General features: G+C 42.6%; 1 protein-coding gene across 6 annotated transcripts in view; it reads right to left on the bottom strand.

Moving 5' to 3' along the window:
- Window positions 1–21,766, bottom strand: part of NR3C2 (nuclear receptor subfamily 3 group C member 2) — a 545,520-nt gene that overhangs the window by 251,923 nt on the left and 271,831 nt on the right. For 5 of the 6 annotated variants that reach the window (XM_033940500.1, XM_033940480.1, XM_033940464.1 and 2 more), the window contains exons 3-4: window positions 20,295–20,434; window positions 12,694–12,732 (exon numbers count right to left, since the gene is read on the bottom strand). In XM_033940500.1, the coding sequence (XP_033796391.1) occupies window positions 12,694–12,732; window positions 20,295–20,434 (179 nt within the window). The remainder of the gene's footprint in view (window positions 1–12,693; window positions 12,733–20,294; window positions 20,435–21,766) is intronic. The other variant, XM_033940473.1, reaches the window with a different exon arrangement.

Raw genomic sequence — 21,766 nt, forward strand, 5'->3', positions numbered from 1 at the left:
ATGTGCTGAGATATATGTATGTATTCAGATATATGGTGAACAATAATTAGTTATTATTTACTGCTGGCTTGTGAATTATATTTTGTATCTATAATAAAAAATTTTCATATAGCTCTAGTCTCTGTATTCATATAAGCAGGCAAAAATTCCAAATCTGTGATAGTAGTTATGGGTTGTCCTAGAAACGAGATGTGCATGTGACTTGTTTATGTAACACTAATTTGTTATACCCATAAATCTACCTACAAGTTAATGAGTCTTTTCATAAACCAGGAAACTAGAGGATGAGTGGCCAGAGTTTTATGTTGAAAGGAGCATGGTAAGCCCTAAAAACACAGAGGTGAACTCTGACCAAAGTGATGGAAACCAAAAGTAAGTCCACTTACCAAAAGTAAGTCCACTGATGGAAGAGAAAAGGAGGAAACATCCAGGTCATGGAGATTACACCACGAAATGAAGCATGTCCATTTGTGTTGATAGCATTGCTGGGTAGAAGGTTTTCTGGAAGCAGCAATAATGACTTGTACTAAGTCAGAAAGATTAAAATCAGATGAAGTCAGACAAAGAGGTACCAAGGTGCAGAGATTGAAGACTGGGATGCAAAAGAGAACCTTGAATCTAAGTGAGAAGTGATGGAAAGATCTGTAATGGAATTGGATCCTTGGCACTCAGTTGAAGATTGCTTGGGCCCTTGAGGAGTTATCAGGATCATGGTGGCTGACTGTGACAGGGTGGAGTACCTGTTATTGGCCAGCAGAGGGAGTCCGAGTAGTGGAGCTCATGGAGCCTGAGAAGTATGCTGATTTGCATGGGAGCTGCTAGTGCTGTTGGGACTGTCCACTCACCCTGAGTGGATTGTGGTGCTGAAAAGAACAACTCCTAGTACAGAGAGCTCTAAAAGCAACAAGCTCCTTCTGGAGCTAAGTGACCCTTAGGAGGAGGAATGCTGACTTTGGCCTAACTCCTGGTAAGCCCTGAAGACCATGGATGACCAGTGCTGATATGGGGCCTGGTACAGTAGAATAGAGTGGCCAGTCCTGACAGGGGGGACTGGTTCAATGCAGAAGCCTGATGGGGGGAGGGTCTGTGGTGACCTAACACCAGCATAGAGAGAGAGATCTGGCCCTGTGTGTGCTGACCAGTTCTGACAGGGGGGACTGGTACAGTGGAGAAGCCTGGTGGTAGGAAGGTCCATGGGGATTTATACACTAGAGAGAGCTAAAAGTAAGCAGGGACCTGGTAGAGCCTGGAGTTGAGCAGCTAATTGTTTTGACAACTGGAGGTGGGACCAGTCAAGAAGAATCCAGGCAAGTCCTCAGTGTGTGTGTCTGTGAGATGATGGCCGAGGGGCTGGGAGAGCCCTTAGTGCGTGTGTGCAGAATACGACAACTGTGCAACAGTCCTCAGTGCATGCGTAGGCAAGAAGATGACTGAGGGGCTGGAAGAGTCCTCGGGGCGTGTATGCCAGATAAGATGACTGGGCAATGGAGCAGCTAGGAATCCTTGGTGTGTGTGTCGGCAAGCAGATAATTGGGGGCCTGGGAGAGCCCTCAGTGCATGTATGCTGAGCGATAGAGAAGCTGGGAGAGTCCAAGGACCCGGGGAACATAGATCAAAGGACTGAGGAGCGATTCAGTGGAGGGACTGGCTGGGACGGTGGCAAATAGCGGAGGGACTGGTAATGGCACCGGACACTGCAGAAGACTGGGAGGGCCAATGGAGGGTCAGGAAGAGCTCTGGAGACCTGGAGTCCAGGGAGGACTCTGGTTTTAAGGGAATGAATGTGGAACGTGTGTTTAACCCTGTATGTTTGTTTTTACAGCTCACTATGGTGCCCCAGAGTGTGGATATGTGATGGGTATGCTGCTTGGCCTGGTCACATGATGGCACTGACTCTTGCTCGAGCTTTATTAAAGTCTTCAGAATAAAAGTGATTGGTTGAAATTCATAATAGAACTTGTTCGTCCAATCTAGAAGAAAGGCATCTGCTTTGAAATTATGAGAATAATGTTTGAAGCAGAATTAAGGCAGCTTGTGATTGTGGGGAGATGCAAACAGGTCTATCTGAGGGGTCCCCCAAAGAGAGAAGATGTAGTGCAAGACTGTGGAGTAGAGAGATCACTCATGTGGATGGAGAAATCTGCTGAGATTGTCTGCCAGGACATTCTGTTTGCCTTGTACATATATGGCTTTGAGAAATATGTTGCAAAGAATTGCCCAATTCCAAATGCGCTTGGCTTCTTGACAGAGTACATCATCACTTGATTGTCTGAACAAACAAAGAGGACTTGGTTGGAAAGACAATCTTGAAATGTGATGAGAACTTTGCGAATCACCTGTAGTTCTAACAGGTTGATGTGGAATTTCTTTTCTTGAGAAGTCCCCAAACCTTGAGTCCTGAAACCTTCTGGGTGGACTCTCTAACCATACATGGATGCGTCCGTCATGAGTACCCTCTGATGTGGGGGATGTGAAACAGTAAATCTCTGGAGAGATTTGTCGGGTTCAAGGTGCCTTTGATCCTTTAGAACAAGGAATATGTGGCCTGAGACCACTGAGATGCCAGTGTCCACTGAGCTGACTGAGATGAAGTCAAGCATCCTCTATCTTGTGACCCATGAGATGCATCATTTGTCTTGCTGAGATGGTTTGCAGAGTGGACATGGCTGGAAAGTTGAAGCAAGGTATTTTGTTTTTATTGAGGTAGGAAGAGTGGTGTCGAGTAGGGCTCCTGTGAATTCCAGAACTTGAGAGGGTTGAAGATGAGATTTTGGGAAGTTGACTTCGAACCCTAGAAGCTGGAGGAACATTATTGCTAGCTGTGTTGCCAAGTGCACTGCTTGAGGAGATGCAGCTTTTATCAACCAATCATCGAGATATGAAAACACTTGAAACCTGTGTGTACACCAGATTGCTGCCACCATCACTAGGCACCTGGTGAACACTCTTAGAGAAGAAGCAAGTCCAAATGGCAGAACTTTGTACTGGAAGTGTTGATGAGCTATCCGAAAATGCAGAAACTTTCTGTGGTCAGGATGTATGGATATGTATAAGTAAGCCTCTTTGAGGTCTAGAGAGCACAGCTAATTGTTTATTTTAGAAGTGGGTATAGGGTCCCCAGAGATAGCATGTGAAACATTTCTTTTATGAGATATTTGTTGAGAGCCCAGAGGTTGAGAATGGGACGAAGACCTCCCATTTTCTTTGGAATTAGGAAATACTTGGAGTAGACCCCTGATTTTTCTGGGAAGGGGGTACTCCTTCTATATTATTTAGTTGAAGTACAGCTTCAATTTCCTAAAGAAGAAGGGACATTTGTTGAGATGTGAAAGAGGACTCTCTTGAAGGACTATTCGGAGGAACAGTGGTGAAATGGAGAGAGTAACCCTCCCTTATGACTGTATTAATGAGAGTCCAGTGTTGATGGTACAACAGAAGTTGGCCTCTGACGGATTGGGGAGGTGACTGAGATGGGGGAATTGCGGCTATGCTTTCTAGAAGTACATCAAAAAGACTAAGCAGACTTATGAGGAGCCAAAGGTTGAATCTTCTGAGGCCTTTGTATCTTCTACCTCTTCTGAGGTGTAAGTTTTGAAGAGGAGGTCGTTGGATAGTGTCTCTTATATCTATAGGAAGGAGGCCATTGTGAAGGTTTAGATGACCGAGCTTTAGCTTTAGTCCCTGTCGGTGTGATCCAGCTCTGTTCATAATGGGTTAGTCTTTGGGTACCATCCTCTACCTTGTCTCCGAAGAGTTCTTCACCCAGACAAGGAATGCTTCCTAAATGAACCTTCTTTAGAAAAATTTAAGCGTTCCCTTAAAAACTTTCTGTTCAAGGACGCTTTCAATATATAGAAAATATTACCTACAAATATTAAATACCAGTTTTTAATGAGTGTTATGTGTAGGTCGCCAAAATACTCTTTATTTCACTTTATATCTTGGATTTGAGATCCTACCATATATGTTTTCCATGACCCCTCCATATATGTTTTTTTCCTTAAGTGTTTCTTTTTCTTTTCTTAAAAAATTTGTAGTTCACCCCTTTTGCCTTTTGTACCATTTTGTAATAGAATGCCAAAATTTGTCTATATTATCTTGTTTTGTCCTCCCCAATTTGTTAATTGTTATTTTAAAATCAATTGTTATACGCATTGAAATATATGATATTGTGTAGAAAACAAATCCCAATAAAACTTGAAACTTGAAACTTTAAACATTAATGTCCATGTCAGAGACTCGTAACCATGAAAAACATTTCATAGCAATTGATATAGCTGATGCTCTGGATACCACATCAAAGGCATCAAAAGCAGATCTGGCCATAAACTTCTATGTTTAAAGAAGACTATGAGTGGATTTTTGGAATTCCACAAGTTTCTCACATGGTATGTATTGTTGAAAATCAGTAAAATTCTTTATAAGTTGTTTTAGATAAAATGACATATGGAAAATGTAATTTAGAACTCTGCTGGCTAACATAGAGTTCTGGAAAAGGCAACAGCTAAATTTGTCCAGAATGTGGCCTTCACGTCCTGGTGGTGCAGTAGCATATACACAAGAGCTACATAGTAACATAGATGATGGCAGATAAAGACCCGAATGGTCCATTCAATCTAAAAATCTGTTGGGGTTTTTTTTTCTTCTTCTTCTTAGCTATTTCTGGGCAAGAATCCAAAGCTCTGCCCGGTATTGTTCTTAGGTTCCAACTACTGAAGTCTCCGTCAAAGCTCACTCCAGTCTATCTACACCATCCCAGCTATTGAAGCCCTCCCCAGCCCATCCTCCACCAAACGGCCATATACAGACACAGACCATGCAAGTGTGCCCAGTACTGGCCTTAATTCTTCAATATTTACTATTATTTTCTGATTCTAGATCCTCTGTGTTCATCTCACGCTTTTTTGAACTCTGTCATCGTTTTCCTCTCCACTGGAAGATTTTTTGAGAGTAGATTCAACTAACAAGTACTGATGAGGTAATTGTGGTTTATCGAATTCAGGACAAGATTGAATTCTATAAAGAGAGTCAATCTTCCTTGGAGTTGAAGAACTGCGAGCTGACATCAGGCAGGAAGGCACTTGCGCGTGTAGTCTCAAAGCTTCGCAAAGCTTAAAGTGACAGTACACTTTTCACTGTCTGTACCAAGCTCCATGGATGATGTCACCCACACATGTAAGAATATGCTGCCTGCTTTTTCTAGGATAACTGTAAGTAGTCACCCTTCTGCAAGTCCAGTTCGCAGGAACAAATTGATCACCATTCCTACGGACACCTGAGTGAATGTAACAGAAACTACAATATTAGACATCCATCTCTCGGCATTATAAAATTGGAGTTTGGATGTCTGTGCAATATTGGGGTCTAAATGCAAGTTTTCAGATGTCCAAAACAAAAATAGAACTTCTATAATAAATCACATATTGATTCATGTTTCCTAGCTGTTTCTGTTTTATACACCTCCAGGTACAATACCAAAAATACTACTAGTTTTTAATGACATTCATAACAATAACTGTTTCAAAACCTGAAATTAAAAGCAAGAGACACCAAAATTTATGATGATGAGAATGATTTCCAAATGGCATGTCAGTACAACTTGGTTTATGACTCCCAATGGATGTGGCTAAAGAATACCATCTTTTTTCCCATTATTTTAATCTGACAGATGTTTGAAATTTATGAGCACACATTTCACTATTTTATTGTGCATTTTCTATTTTTGTTTGTAACTGAGGGACTGGTTTGTTGCCAGACCTGATTTTTTTTTTTAAACTGGTGCATATGTTGCGCCTATTTTATAAAACCAGCTTATGTACCTTCATAAAACAGCTAATCTGAAAGCTCTCACGCAGTTATATCTGCTCTGAGGTATGAGTAATCTAATTTAATCTGGTCTTTAATTTATATACCGGGTCATCTCCCAACGGAGCTCAACTCAGTTCACATGTAATTAAGACTAGAGTACATAAGAAAGAGAGCATAGAGAAAAAAAGCTGGATTATCATCAGTTCTTTGATACTATAGTTAAGCCATTTAAGTTTTGTGTAAACAGCAGAGTTTTCAGGGCTTTACAAAATTGTTATAGCTGGCCTATCAGTCTAATGGAGTCAGGAAGTCCATTCCACATCTCTACCAGCTTGAAGGCAAAAGATTGACTAAGCTTTCCTAAAGATTTAATACCCTTAAAAGAAGGGAAAGATAGTTTATATCTCTGTGTATTCCTCAAATGGCAAGATCTAAAAGGGTTCCAATATAAGGGAACTAAAGGATCAAATATTCCATAGAGAAGCTTAAAGATCATGCATGTACATTTAAATTGAATCCTGAAGAAGACTGGAAGCCAGTGAAGCTTTCTCAACAAAGGAGAAACATGATCGTACTTTCGCTTCCCGAATATAAGCTTAACTGCCATATTTTGTATCAGCTGAAGTCGTTTTAGACTGCCCTGCTTAATGGCTAAATAGAGTGAATTACAATAGTCTAGCTGGGCAAGCACTGTAGATTGTACCAATACTGAAAAATTTTTTGATGGAACAATGATCTTACTTTTCTCAACATACTTAGACTAAAAAAACACTTTTTTGTCAAAGAATTTATCTGTTCGTGAAATGAAAGTAATGAATCAAGGATAATACCCAGTACTCTAGAGGAAAAATGTATGTACAATGAGATACCTGTATTCAGTATAACAGAAGTAGGAAGTTTTTCTAATCTTGGTTCAACCCAAAGCAATTTGGTTTTAGCAGCGTTCAATTTCATTTGGATGGATAATGCCCACATTTGGAGTTTAGAAATACAGCAATCTATACTAGAAACCAAATTGCTGAGATCAGAATCGACTTCCAATAAGATAAAAATATCATCTGTGTAAGTGAATATAGTCTCTGCTGATGTGAGGCAAAAGTTTTTCAGAGAAGTCATATATACATTGAACAGGATCGGTGACAAAAGGTGAACCCTGTGGCACCCCACAGCCAGATCTCCACAAAGAGGAAGGCTCATCCTCCAAATGTACTTCATAAAATCGCAATGATAGAAATTTACTGAACCAATTCAGAACTATTTGGTTTAGGCCTATGTCTGATAGCATAAGAATCAAGATGTCATGATGAACAACAACAAACGCGGCCGACAAATCGAATTGCAGCAATACTGCACATTTATTTTGTGTTTGTAAATTTTGAATCTTTGAGATTAGTGACAATAGGAGAGTCTCCGTAGTAAAGTTTGGTCTAAACCCACGTTGAAATGGTAATAAAATGGAAAATTTCTCCAAGTAGTTGGCTGGAAACAATTGATTCCATCATTTTTGTCAATAGAGGTATATTTGTAATAGAAACTGGGTCAAAGGTGTTCCAAAAGCGATCCACTAAAATTATCATCAGCCCATTAGAACCTAAAGGGAAGTCATCAGGATTTACAACGGGAAATGTATCCCTAATAAGTGTAATTTTGTTATTAAAAATTTTTGCTAAATCCTCTGCAGTTGGAGTACAGTTTTGCTTTAAATTTACGCTCACTGAGATTCATGAACACCAGTGTTTAAAGAGGGTATTATCTGATCTAACTATTCTAGTCCTATAATAGTTTTTTCTTGTAGTTCTAATCTCTAAATTATATTTCTTGATGTGAGACCTCCAAATCCACTTGTCAGATCCTGTATAAGTTTTTTTTCATTTTTGTTCCAATCTTCTACACTTCTGTTTTAGCTCTCGATGATAGGATGAAAACCACGGTGCTTTTTGCGCATAATTCACTGATTTAGTTGTTCAAGGGGAAAGAGCTTGAAAGGTACTTTCTGATAGTCACTTCCATTCTTTCCAAAGATTTTCCGACAATTTATCAAGAGATATACAAGGTAATACTTTTAGTAGATTAGGTGAGAAAAGCTCAGAGCAAATCTTTTTCCTGGTAGTTATTGTTCGTTTCTGCTGTACATAAGTATTAATAGAGGACATAAAAATTGGAAGGCAAAATTCCCCAAAAAAGTGGTCCGACCAAGGAGCCCTCTGCCAATGAACTTCGTCAAGCCTAGTTTGTTGGAAGGTGTAATCCGTAAAGCTGACAAAATCTAACATATGGCCCTTTTCATATGTAGTGGCTTTTATAGGTAAAGATAAGCTAAAATAATTCAAAAGAGAGATGAAATCTAAAGTGTCTTTGTTTGTGTCAGCATCTAAATGTAAGTTAATATCTCCAATTATCAGTAGCCTTGGGTACTTCAACAAAGCATCAGATATAGTGTTAGAAATGGTTTCTATAGAATCCTTCCAAGGTACAGGAGGACGGTATAACAGAAGAATTCCTAAAAAGTCCTGAGATAGCTCGTCATTAAATGATACTATCATATATTCCAATTCAGGGTAGCAGGCTTTATCAATAAGAAGAACATTAAAAAATGATCTAAAAATCGATCCTAATCCCACGCCCCGTTTCTCCCTCCTCAAAGTAAAAATACTGTTAAAACCTTGTGGACAGAGCTCATTTTGAGTAAAATAATCGCTCTGATCGATCCAAGTCTCAGGTGATAAACATTAAACCTGGGTCAGTAAAAGTAATTCCTTAATAATCTGTTGCTTATTGCACACAGATCTCGCATTACAATAAAGTGCAGGTACTGGAGTGAGGGATTCTATATACAGATCTGATTTCCTATTAGATGATAAAACAGGCCTAAGTACATTCTGATTTCTACCTAAGATTGGTCTCCTGTGATGATATTTTCTGTTTCCAACAATTACTGGAATTCTCTGACCTAAGCAGATGTTATTGCTCAGACAATGTTCCAGTGGGATGGAAAGAGAAATAGTAGGGGGAGTAGCTTTGTGTATGCCTATACTGGTAAGAATTAACACACATATACCGTATTTTTTTTGCTCCATTAGACGCACCTGACCATAAGACGCACCCTAAATTAATAGGAGGAAAACAAGAAAAAAAACATTCTGAAACAAATTCTCCACGCCAGGCTCTGCACACAACCCTACACTCCTTGCCAAGCTCTATACCCTGCCCCCCTCCCTGCCAGGATCTGTATCCTGTCCCCCCTCTGGTGGTTTAGTGGTAGGCTGGAACAGGGCAGGCAGGGACAGGGCAAGCAGGCAGGTAGGGATGGGACAGGGCAGGTGGGCCAGTAGGTAGGCAGGCAGACCTCCCCCTCCTCCCAGGCAGGCAGGCAGGCCTCCTCCCCCCAGCCAGGCAGCAGGAAAGCCCCAGCCTCTCCCTCCTGCATCCCTATTTTTAATTTGGCAGGAATGACAGGCAGGCCCCGGCCTCTCCCTCTTCTCTCCCTACCCCTCAGGCAGGCAGAAAGCAGGCCCCGGCCTCTCCCTCCTCCCTCCCTATTTTTAATTTGGCAGGGAGGGTAGGCAGGCAGACCCTGGCCTCTTCATCTTCCCTCCCTACCCCTCAGGCAGGCAGCAGGCAGGCCCCAGTCTCTTCCTCCTCACCACCAGGCAGGTGACAGGCCGCCCTCTCTCGCTGGAAGCGGTGCCCTAGATGGTAGCAGGCGACAGGCAGGCCCTGGCCCTCTTCCTCCTCCCCACCACCCCCGTGCGTACCTTTTTTTTACCTCTGTTCGCGGCAAGCCTGGCTGGCTGCCTGGTTCCTGCCGCTTCCTGCCAGAACTGCCGCTGACATGGCTGCCTCCTCTTCCATTCTCTCAAGGCATAGTAGCATACCAGGTTGCCTGCCTGGTCCCGTGCCATTTCCCACGAGAACTCAGTTCTTGCGGGATGCGCTGCGGGACCAGTCAGGCAACCTGGAGCGCCGCTATGCCGTGAGAGAATGGGAGGCAGCCCGCGTCAGCCGGCAGTTCTGGCAAGAAGTGGCGGGAACCAGGCAGCCAGCCAGGTTTGCCGCGAACAAAAGTTAAAAAAAAAAAAAAAAGGTACGTGCGGGGGGTGGTGGGGAGGAGGAAGAGGGCCAGGGCCTGCCTGTCGCCAGCTAGCCAGCTGAGGGCACAACTTCCAGCAAGGGAGGGCGGGCACACTAAAAATAGGTAACCTGGGGGAGGGGGGGGGCGCGCTTTGGGTATTCGCTCCATAAGACGCACCAATTTCCACCCACTTTTGGGGGGAAAAAAGTTCATCTAATGGAGTGAAAAATACAGTACATATTTTACAAAGCACATGCATAAGTGTCAATTGTGCCCTCACTTTGTCCATCCACAAGAATACCCACCTACCTGTCTACTACATAAAACTTTATATGAGTATTTACCTACCGGATCCAGAAAACAGTCCACAGTAGAGCAAACCCACGAAAACAGCAAAGCAGAAAAACACAGTGGGGATGAGACAATGGACTCTCCAAATCAAGCAGCAAAGGAGGATATATATCAACAGAGTTTATTATGTCCATCTGTAGTAAAACTGACCCCACACAGCACTGTGTTTCGGCATCAATGACGCCTGTATCAGGGGTCACTTGTACTTTACCATCCAGACTGCAGCAGGGCTTCCTTAGCAGAAGAGGAGTTGGTCCCCAGGCTCTTTATTGATATATATCCTCCTTTGCTGCTTGATTTGGAGAGTCCATTGCACCATCCCCACTGTGTTTTTCTATTTACCTACTTGAGCTTGTAAAATGCTGTTTCACACACTGAAATCACTTGTAAAGTTACCCCTCTTATATGCAAACGTATGTACATCTAGCCTTATGCACAAGTATTTAGCAATAACTGAGAAGTCTGATGCCATTTCTTTTTACTATTCCAAACAACTTTACTTTCCAAAATTCATCAACCTTACACTTAAGCTATATTTTCACAAAGACTTCAATGGCTACACTCAACATCAACGTTGTTTTGAGATTACCATAGCCAGCCTCTTCATTGGCCTAAGTCTATAAATGCAAATCTTATTTTCAGCTCGGCTTTGTAAAACAGGCCCTAAATGTTGTTTCTCTTGCCACTGCGATATAAGCAGAGCCTGCATCGCACCCGTAGTAAAGCGATAGTATGTTCAGTAATGCGTAGTATGTTCTGTAAGTCTAATCTTTCTACTGCTCCTACCCACATATATCAAATCGCAGGGACACACAATAACATATACCACCTGTGAACTGGTACAATCACTGTGAGATCTAGCCACTAACTTAAAGTCATACCAAGGGGCCACCCACTCTCTTCCAACTATACTCTGATCACACCACTGACATCGCCCACATCATTTTATTCGGTCACACTTTTCTCAGATATTCCCCTATGTTCTTAAATATTTGATATGCAAAAACAGGTGGATCTAAGAAGATTGGATGTAACTGTACCACTTACCAATGTTTTCTAATTAAAGACACAACATGTCTCGGCATAGTTGAGAAAGAGATCACACAAGCTAATTTATCCTCCATCTCCTTATTCTGATTTTTTTAAATAAAAGATGTCTTTGGGAATACCAAACCCACAAGTAAGCCTTCTTAGTTTAAATACCGGTGTGCAACCAATGGTATTTAGGCACGTGGAGGGGCCTAATTAAAAAAAAGGTCTAAGTCTCCTTTTTAAACGTTGAAAGTAGAAGCAGGAAAAATGTCCATTATCAAAAAAAACGTCCAAAAGGAGGTTATTTTTGATAATGGCCTGCCTCTACGTTCAGCTGTTTAAATGCTCAGACCACCACTACGTCTAAACTTACACCATATCATCAACCTAAAAAAAGCCTAAATCCCAAACGCCTAAAGCAAGGGCTTTTAGGCGAAGGAGGAGCCAGTCCTTCGCCTAAAAGCTGGATTATGTAACTGGTGTCTGTCAAAAACAATACCGGTTATAGAATCCATCCCCCCTACAACAATCGGGGTAGGAGGGAGCACAAGCCCTCTTGCCCCGGCGACACTCCGAACCCCAGATTATGATTGGGCCAGGAGGGAGCCCAAGCCCTCCTGATCACGCGACCCCCCTACAAGATCGGGCAGGAGGGAGCCCAACCCCTCCTGCCCAGGCAAACCCCCTACCCCCACCTCCACGTGGGGCCTGAGGTGCCTGGGTCAACTGAATAGACCCAGTAGCCTTAGGCCCCCTCCTGTGGGCGGGGCCTTAGGCACATGGGCCTAAGGCCCTGCCCACAGGAGGGGCCTAAGGCTACTGGGCCTATTCCAGTTGGCCCAGGCGCCTCAGGCCCCACCTGTGGGCGGGGTTTGAGCCGCCTGGGCCAATCAGGCCCTAAGGCCAGCCATTCAAGGGATGGCTGGCCTGCCGGACGGGCTTGGCACCCGTCCATCTGGCCAACGATTTTAAGGGGGGGGTTGGAGGTATGTCAGTCTCATGGTGGGAGGGTTGGTGGGGTTCTGCTGCACAAAGGAATGGGTGAGAGGAGAGGAATGATATTGCACATGGGGGGGGAAGAGAGAGGGGAGAAAGGAAAGAGAAAGAATTGGGGTAGAGGAGAGGAAGGGAGAGATGATTGTTTTTACATGAAAAAATAAGACATCCCCGAAAATAAGCCCTAGTGCGTTTCTTGGACTCAAAATTAATATCTAATCTAATCTAATCTAAACCTTAAGTTTATATACCGCATCATCTCCATGTTTTATTTTTGGGGAAACACGGTAGTTCCATCTCACAAGGAAATAGTTCATGAGCATGTCAGAGAGGTAATTTTCCCTGTCAATGGTCCAAAGTGTTGGAACTCCCTACCATTATTGTCTAGATCAATGATCTCTACTGATAAGTTTAAGGAAAATCTGAAAACTTACCTTTTCTCCGATGCATATCCTCAGTTCTAATGGATAGTGCTGTTGATATCATGTAAAACAGAAAAAAAAAAGTCCCAATGTATTTTACCTCCCTTACTTTTCTATTTTATGTTGTAGTTCTTTCCTCTGACCTCAATTTCATGCATTTGTTATGTTGGTTTTACTGTTAGTATAAATTGTTTTAGACTATAAGCCGCCCTGAAGGTTTTCCCTAGGTGCGGGGGTGATAAACTTGGAAACTTGGTTCCTGTATATAATATGTAAACCGCTTTTATTGATGCCACAGAAAGTCAGTATTAAGTCTCATCCCCTTTACCACTGCGCCTAAATTTTCAGAACACCCCAACCTGCCCCTGAAGGACCACCAGGCCAGACAGGTTTTCAGGATAGCCCTAATGAATATGCATGAGAGAGATTTGCATCTAATAGAGATTTCAGGCATGCAAATCTGCCCCATGCATATTCATTAGGGCTATCCTAAAAACCTGACTGGCCTGGTGGTCCTTCAGGACAGGGATGGGAACCACTGTTATAGAATACTGTACAGCAGTGATTCCCAACCCTGTCCTGGAGGAACACCAGGCCAATCGGGTTTTCAGGCTAGCCCTAATGAATATGCATGAGAGAGATTTGCATATGATGGAAGTGATAGGCATGCAAATTTGCTTCATGCATATTCATTAGGGCTAGCCTAAAAACCCAATTGGCCTGGTGTTCCTCCAGGACAGGGTTGGGAACCACTGCTGTACAGTATAGGCAAATTCACAGACAAATCCTCATTAGTAGAAATTAACATCAATAATTATTTATGGCTCATTAACTAATTAGTTTGCACAGGTATCCTGGATTCATGCACAAATTTGGGTGATCTTTATTGAATATGAGGGAAAATGACCAAATATAAACATAAGTACAATCATAGTAACATACCCCCTCTTCTACAAAGCCGTGTGGCAACAGCCCCATAGCCCTTTATATCTCTATGGGCTTCGGGGCTGTTAAGCAGCCACGCTAGCAGCTTTGTAGAAGAGGGGGATGGTAAATGATGGCAGACAAAGACATGAATGGTCCATCCAGTCAGTACATTAGATATACCCATTACAAATACACGATTAAATTAACTTGTCTCTTCTTTGATATTTCTGGGTCATAGACTATAAAGTCCACCTGGTACTGTCCTAGGTTCCAAATGCTGTTCAAGTTACTAATCAAATGCTAATCAAGCCATTGTGACATCACTGCTGAGGTTGGCTCTTAGGCATTGGTGGAATGAGGCATTATGACATCACAATCTCAGCTCTGGAATGTTGCTACTCTTTGGGTTTCTGCCAGGTAAAACAAAGTAAACATAGTAAATGATGGCAGATAAAGACCTGAACGGTCCATCCAGTCTGCCCATTAGTTATACCCATTACAAATACATGATTAAATTAACTTGTCTCTTCTTTGATATTTCTGGGTCATAGACTGTAAAGTCTACCTGGTATTGTCTTAGGTTCCAAATGCTGGAGATGATGCCTAAACTCAGTCCAGCCTATCCAACCATCCTCTTTGCAGGATATCTACCATAACGTCTGGCCAGTAACATCCTCATGTTCTAAGTAGTGGCATTCCCACTGATACCCTCCCCAGCCCATCCTACACCAAATCACCACATATGAGAACCAATGAGAGGAAATGCCACTCTGGATCTAATCCTAAATGGGTTAAGGGGACCTGCAAACGAAGTAGAGGTAGTGGGACTGTTGGGAAACAGCGATCATAACATGATCAAGTTCAAGGTTGAGGAAGGAATACCGAAAGGAAAGAGAACCATAGCGACAACTTTCAACTTCAGGAAAGGAAACTACGAAGCAATGAGGGAAATGGTAAGGAAGAAACTTAGGAACACTTCCAAAAAATGGCAAACGGTAGAACATGCCTGGTCTTTTCTCAAGAACACGGAAGTATCAAAAAGAATGTCACCGAGTGGTTCGAAAAGCCAAAAGAGAGTATGAAGAGAGGCTAGCCAGGGAATCATGAAATTTCAAACCGTTCTTTAGATATGTTAAAGGGAAGCAACCAGCTAGGGAGGAGGTGGGACTGCTGGACGACGGAGACAGGAAGGGAGTGGTGAAGGAGGAGAAAGAAGTGGCAGAAAGACTTAACATGTTCTTTTCGTCTGTATTCACAAACGAAGACACATCCAACATACCGGAATCTGAGCAATTCTTCAATGGAAATCAAGCAGAAAAATTAACATCCATGGAAGTCAGCCTTGAAAATGTACGCAGGCAGATAGAAAAACTAAAAACTGACAAACCCCCGGGTCCGGACGGAATCCATCTAAGGGTTCTGAAGGAATTAAAGGATGAGATAGCAGAACTACTGCAGCAAATTTGCAATCTATCTCTGAAAACAGGCATGATCCCGGAGGACTGGAAGATAGCCAACGTTACGCCCATCTTTAAAAAGGGATCAAGAGGTGACCTGGGAAACTACAGACCGGTGAGTCTGACCTCGGTTCCGGGGAAAATGGCGGAAGCACTGATAAAAGAAAACATCAATGAACATTTTGAAAGAAACGAACTTCTGATAACCAGCCAACATGGTTTCTGCAAGGGGAGATCGTGCCTAAAGAAGTTATTGCACTTCTTCGAAGGAATTAACAAATGGATTTTCAAAGGAGACCCCATAGACATCATATATCTAGATTTCCAAAAAGCCTTTGACAAGATACCCCATGAACACCTACTTTGGAAACTGAAGAATCATGGGGTGAAAGGAGACGTACATAGATGGATCAGAAACTGGTTGGCGGGTAGGAGTAAAGGGCCACTACTCGGACTGGAGGAGGGTCACGAGTGGTGTCCCGCTGCTATTTAACATATTCATAAATGATCTAGAAACAGGGACGAAGTGTGAGATAATAAAATTTGCGGATGACACCAAACTATTTAGTGGAGCTCGGACTAAAGAGGACTGCAAAGAATTGCAAAGGGACTTGAACAAACTAGGGAAATGGGCGACGAGATGGCAGATGAAGTTCAACGTTGAGAAATGTAAAGTATTACATGTGGGAAACAGAAACCCGAGGTACAACTATACGATGGGAGAGATGTTATTAAATGAGAGTACCCAAGAAAGGGACATGGTGAACATGACAATGAAGCCGACGGCACAGTGTGCAGCGGCCGCTAAGAAGGCAAACAGAATGCTAGGCATAATGAAGAAGGGTATTACAACCAGAACGAAAGAAGTTATCCTGCCATTGTATCGGACGATGGTGCGTCTGCATCTGGCGTACTGCGACGCGTCTGATAAAGGGAATGGAAAACCTTTCATACGCTGAGAGATTGGAGAAACTGGGTCTCTTTTCCCTGGAGAAGAGGAGACTTAGAGGGGATATGATAGAAACTTACAAGATCATGAAGGGCATAGAGAGAGTAGAGAGGGACAGATTCTTCAAACTTTCGAATAATAAAAGAACAAGAGGGCATTCAGAAAAGTTGAAAGGGGACAGATTCAAAATGAATGCTAGGAAGTTCTTCTTTACCCAACATGTGGTGGACACCTGGAATGCGCTTCCAGAGAGCGCAATAGGGCAGAGTACGGTACTGGGGTTCAAGAAAGGATTGGACAATTTCCTGCTGGAAAAGGGGATAGAAGGGTATAGATAGAGGATTACTGCACAGGTCCTGGACCTGTTGAGCCGCCGCGTGAGCGGACTGCTGGGCACGATGGACCTCAGGTCTGACCCAGCAGAGGCATTGCTTATGTTCTTATGTCTGTCCCCATACGCCTTATGATGAAGATCACATACCATTTTAGTAGCCTTCTTCTGGACCAACTCCGTAGGTGCGGCCTCCAGAATTGTACACTAAATGAAATCTCACTAGAGTCTTATACAGGAGCATCAATACCTCCTTTTTTCTACTGCCCATACCTCTCCCTATGCACCCTAGCATCCTTCTAGCTTTCACCATCATCTTTCCAACCTGTTTGAATACCTTAAGATCATCACATACAATCACACCCAAGTCCCACTCTTCTGTCGTGCACATAAGTTCTTCACCCCCTAAACTGTACCATTCTCTCAGCAAGTATAAAATCTTCTGGAAACATTGGTTGCAGGCAGGCATACGTACTCTAGAGGATGTAATTTTAAATGGGAAAATGGTAAATTTATTACAATTACAACATCATTTGGCATATCAAAATCTCAAAGTTATAAATAGTTGCAGTTGAAGCAGGCCATTCAGAAGGGGTCCCCTGACTGGCGCAACTTAAAAAATCAGTACAGCTTGCTGGGTCTATGTTTCTAGACAGATTTTCAAGGGCGTCAGGCTGCTAAGTGGTACAAATTAATATCTGAATATTTGGCGAAAAAAACTAAAACAAGCTTAAAAGACATTTGGAGTATAGAAACAAAGCAGCATATTTCTGCTACGCAATGGCCATGGATTTGGACTTGGAGAATGAGATATACCACGTCAGCATCTATGAGACAAACATGGCTCTTTTGTTGTATAAAATTTTTTGGACCCCCAGTTCGTTTGCAAATGTTGGATAATTCTATGTTTCTATGTTTAATAGATGCTGCCACTGTCATCTTGAAGTAGGGACACTGGATCATCTGTTATTCTATTGTCCATTGACACTTAATTTTTGGAAAGCAATTTGGGGAAAAATGAACATGGCATTAGGTGTCTCTCTGCAACTGTCTTATGATGTGGTTTTATTTGGGACATTATTACTTTTCAAAAAATTTATCCAGATATCTTAACCCAACCCTTCCCCCTCCTCCTAGATAAATTCTCCCCCAAAACCTCCACTTAAATAATCTCTTCCTCCCCAAAACACCAACCAAGTATTCAGATCCCTGAAATGTAACGTAATCTTATTTGTACTCTAACTGTAATCTATTTGTTATATCACACAGTAACATACAGTCAATTTAATATCCAATTTGCAAGTTCTTCCGGAATTAATCCAGCTACCTCTCCTCCCTTGTAACCAAAAAAAACAAAAAAAAACCCCCAAAACTGTTGTAACTTCACTGGAAATGTCCAGTTAGCTCTTTTGTAATCCGCCTTGAACTGCAAGGTATAGGCGGAATAGAAGTCCCTAATGTAGTATAATGTAATTATTGAGACCCAGGTGTCCAATTGACACACATAAAAGCAGACTTCTGATTATGACGGAGGGTGGCCATGCATTTGATAACCAAAAACTGGAAAAATTATGATAGGCTAAACTTTTCTTTTTTGGTGAGAATCACTTTGTTTGTGTTATAGGTATGAAAGAATGAATGCAGAACAATTGGGAAACAATGAAAGGTTTAAAGAAATATGGGGGCCATTGGAAATACAGTGGAACCTTGGTTTATGAGCATAATTCGTTCCAGAAGCATGCTCGTAAACCAAATTACTCGTATATCAAAGCGAGTTTCCCGATAGAAAGTAAGGGCAACTCGCTTGATTCGTTCCCACCCTCCCCCACCCCCCGAGGCCAGCGGCACTGCTCTACCCCCTCGAAAACCGGCATTGCTCCCCCACTCACGAAGGCCCCCCCGTGTGATCCGCCATTCCCACGCGATCCGACACCCCCCGTTCACGTCGCCCCCCCACCACGATCCGACATCCCCCCGCATCCATCCTCTCACCCGAACACATCGCTTATCCCCCCATCTGGCACCCGGCACCAACGCACAGGACATGCGAGAATTCACGGGAGCCATTCAGGAAGCCACTTAGAAACATAGAAACATAGAAAGATGACGGCAGAAAAGGGCTATAGCCCATCAAGTCTGCCCACTCTACTGTCCCTCCCCATTAAGTCAGAGTTCTGCTCGACCCACGTAGAGATCCCACATGGATGTCCCATTTATTCTTAAAGTCGAGCACGCTAGTGGCCTTGATCACCTGCACTGGTAGTTTGTTCCAGTGATCCACCACCCTTTCTGTAAAGAAATACTTCCTGGTGTCACCACCAAATCTCCCTCCTCTGAGTTTGAGCGGGTGCCCCCTTGTGACTGAAGGTCCCTTAGGAAAGAATATGTCGTTTTCCACCTCGAACAGCGCCAAACAGCAGCACCAAAGCGCGCTCCCACTCAGTACTGCTCAGCGGATGAAGCCGAACTCGTGGCAGTGACCAACCGGGTTAGCAGAGGGGCAGGAACATTCAAAGCTCGCTCCTGCCCGCTACAACCTCTGGACCACCAGGGATTCCAGCGGCAGAGGAGGTATGATGGACAGGGCAGGAAGGGTGGCCAGAGTGGAGAGCCTGGGAGGGAGGGAAGGGGGCTGGATGCAGAGCCTGACAAGGGATGGAGGGAAGAGGCTGTGTGCAGTGCATGGCAGGAAGGGGGCTGGGTGCAGAGCCTGACAGGGGATGGAGGGAAGGGGGCTGGTTGCAGAGCCTGACAGGGCAGGCCACTTGAATATTAAGCCGCTCGACTTATATTCGAGTCAACCATTTTCCTCCTTTTGGGGGTAAAAATGGGTTGTCTCGACTTATATTCGGATTGACTTATATTCAAGTATGTACAGTATATAACCCAATAAGAGCTCACTAGGCCTTCTGGAATTAAACTAACCAGAGATTCATTAGCTTGAAGTGACAAACTTTCTTGACCGATGGCAGTAAGACTTATTGAATGTGTTATTTTTTTTTTTTCAAGGTAATCACATTGAAATTTCTCAAATGCTTATTCTAAAGGAGACTTGGAAAGAAGATGAATGGAGAGACCATGCTTCCATCTCTCATGTGATGATGAAAAAAGGTGTGTTACAGTATTTCACTCAAACAGCATTTATTGTATTTGAAAGCAGCCTGAGGTGATAGATGAACCTTTTCCAACATTACATAATTGTATTTAAATATAGTCTAATAACTATCCGTGCAAATCACATTTGGGGTACAGCTAAGTATGGTACTTGGTGAACTAATTCTGAAAGTTCAGATTCCACTGGGCAGACACAGTCACCTGGAACTTGTATGTGTGTTGCTGGAACATCTGAACAGAACAGAACTGGAGATAAATATTATGTACTGCCAAATAAGAAGCACCGTATTACCAGGCAAGCCTCGCCTCGGGCTCCGCAAAATAAAATTAAATACACACAGAGTAGGTTACCAAGATGTTAAAGTGGTGTTGATTGGGAAGATATCCCAAGTAAATATAAACCAAAGAAAAAGAATACTACGAACCCCTCAGGCTTTCTGATTAAAATGAGAACAGATCATGTTAATTTGAACTGATCTTGCAACTAGAGAGTAATTTAAGGTAAGTATCGGAGACCCAATAGCTTGCTTCTGAGATTTTGATATTAAGAGTGTTCTGGGACGTTAATGGCAACAAATAAGAACTGTCAAATGATACAACAGAATGGTTATAAAACTTTACAGCTTACTAAAGAATGGAAAATAAACCCTGCTGCTGAGTATCATACTAAAAGCTATTTTTAGATGGCTAGCGATGAGCATCTGGAGTCGTACAATACATGCAAACAGAAGGAATGGCAACACACTCAAGGGAAAATCGTTCTTCAATGTTGTGCATACTTTCTTTCAAAAAAATATTCATCTGTGAGTATAAACAGGAAATGTTATACAGTTACCTTCTACTGCTCTTTTGAAGAAAACTTTGCAGCTGCCACAAGTAACCACCCCGTAATGACATCCCGAGGCTTCATCACCACACACCAGGCAGACTTTGGACGGCCTCGATGATCCAGTTGATACATTTCTCAAAGAAGAGCTGGGAAAAATAGGGAAAAACGGGTCAATGAAAACAGACGTAGAGCTGAAACCGTGCTGGCCAGAATACAAAGCTAGCTATTTAGCTCTCTTAAGTTTATTTTGTCATTTGATAGAACATCTTTGTCAAAGATGAAGCAAAACAGTTTGTTTTGTCTTATATTTATTTATAACCCACCTTTCCCAAGGTGGCTCACAATATAAACATTTTTGGCTGGTGGCACTTACTCTTAAATCATAGACTTAAATTTATAAGGGCAACACTCAAAACACCATGTGGAAATCCTCACGCTCAAATATGTCTCATAGTATGTGGCTTTATGCTCCTACTCGTCACTGGATCAATTTTATATCACTTTTTAAAAATTACTTACTTATTTACCGTTTACTTAATTACTTAGCTGTATGGTCTCGCTTCGCATAGGGATAGTTACACCGACATTTTTCACCCATGGAATTTTATATAGACGCTGTGGTCTGTTTGAATGGCTTAAAGCAGTATAGGGAATAGTAGCCTTGAAAAAACCTATATAAAGTTCAATGGGTGAAACATAATAATAATAATTTTATTCTTACATACCGCCATACCGAAAAAGCTCTAGGCAGTTCACAACAAGGTGAGCTCATACATGGGATACACCAAGCATTTCCACATGGTGTCACAATATAAACATACATAGTAAAAAAAATACATAAAATACGTATAAAAACACAAACAAAATAAGCGACCAGGATAGGGCAAATGCCTTAACGCCCATATTTCATATTTGCAAGTTAACAATGGGGGGGGGGGTCCTTTTACTAAACTGTGGCAAGCATTTGCATGCACTTACCGCACATTAAAAGGGCTTACCACAAGACGTGTGCTGCCCTCCCAAGGTAAATTTCCCTATCTGAGCAAGTACACTATGCGCTAACTTGAGGAACGTAGGAAGAGGGGAGACATGATCGAAACATTTAAGTACCTCACGGGATGTGTCGAAGTGGAAGATGATATTTTCTTTCTCAAGGGATCCTCGGCCACAAGAGGGCACCCGCTCAAACTCAGGGGCGGAAAATTTCATGGCGACACCAGAAAGTATTTCTTCACAGAGAGAGTGGTTGATCATTGGAACAAGCTTCCAGTGCAGGTGATCGAGGCAGACAGCGTGCCAGACTTTAAGAATAAATGGGATACCCATGTGGGATCCCTACGAGGGTCAAGATAAGGAAATTGGGTCATTAGGGCATAGACAGGGGGTGGGTAAGCAGAGTGGGCAGACTTGATGGGCTGTAGCCCTTTTCTGCCGTCATCTTCATCTTCATCTTCATCTAACATAATTTTTCGTAATTT

The sequence above is a fragment of the Geotrypetes seraphini genome, chromosome 1 (genome assembly GCF_902459505.1).
Source record: "Geotrypetes seraphini chromosome 1, aGeoSer1.1, whole genome shotgun sequence".
In the NCBI taxonomy this organism is placed as follows: Eukaryota; Metazoa; Chordata; class Amphibia; order Gymnophiona; family Dermophiidae; genus Geotrypetes; species Geotrypetes seraphini.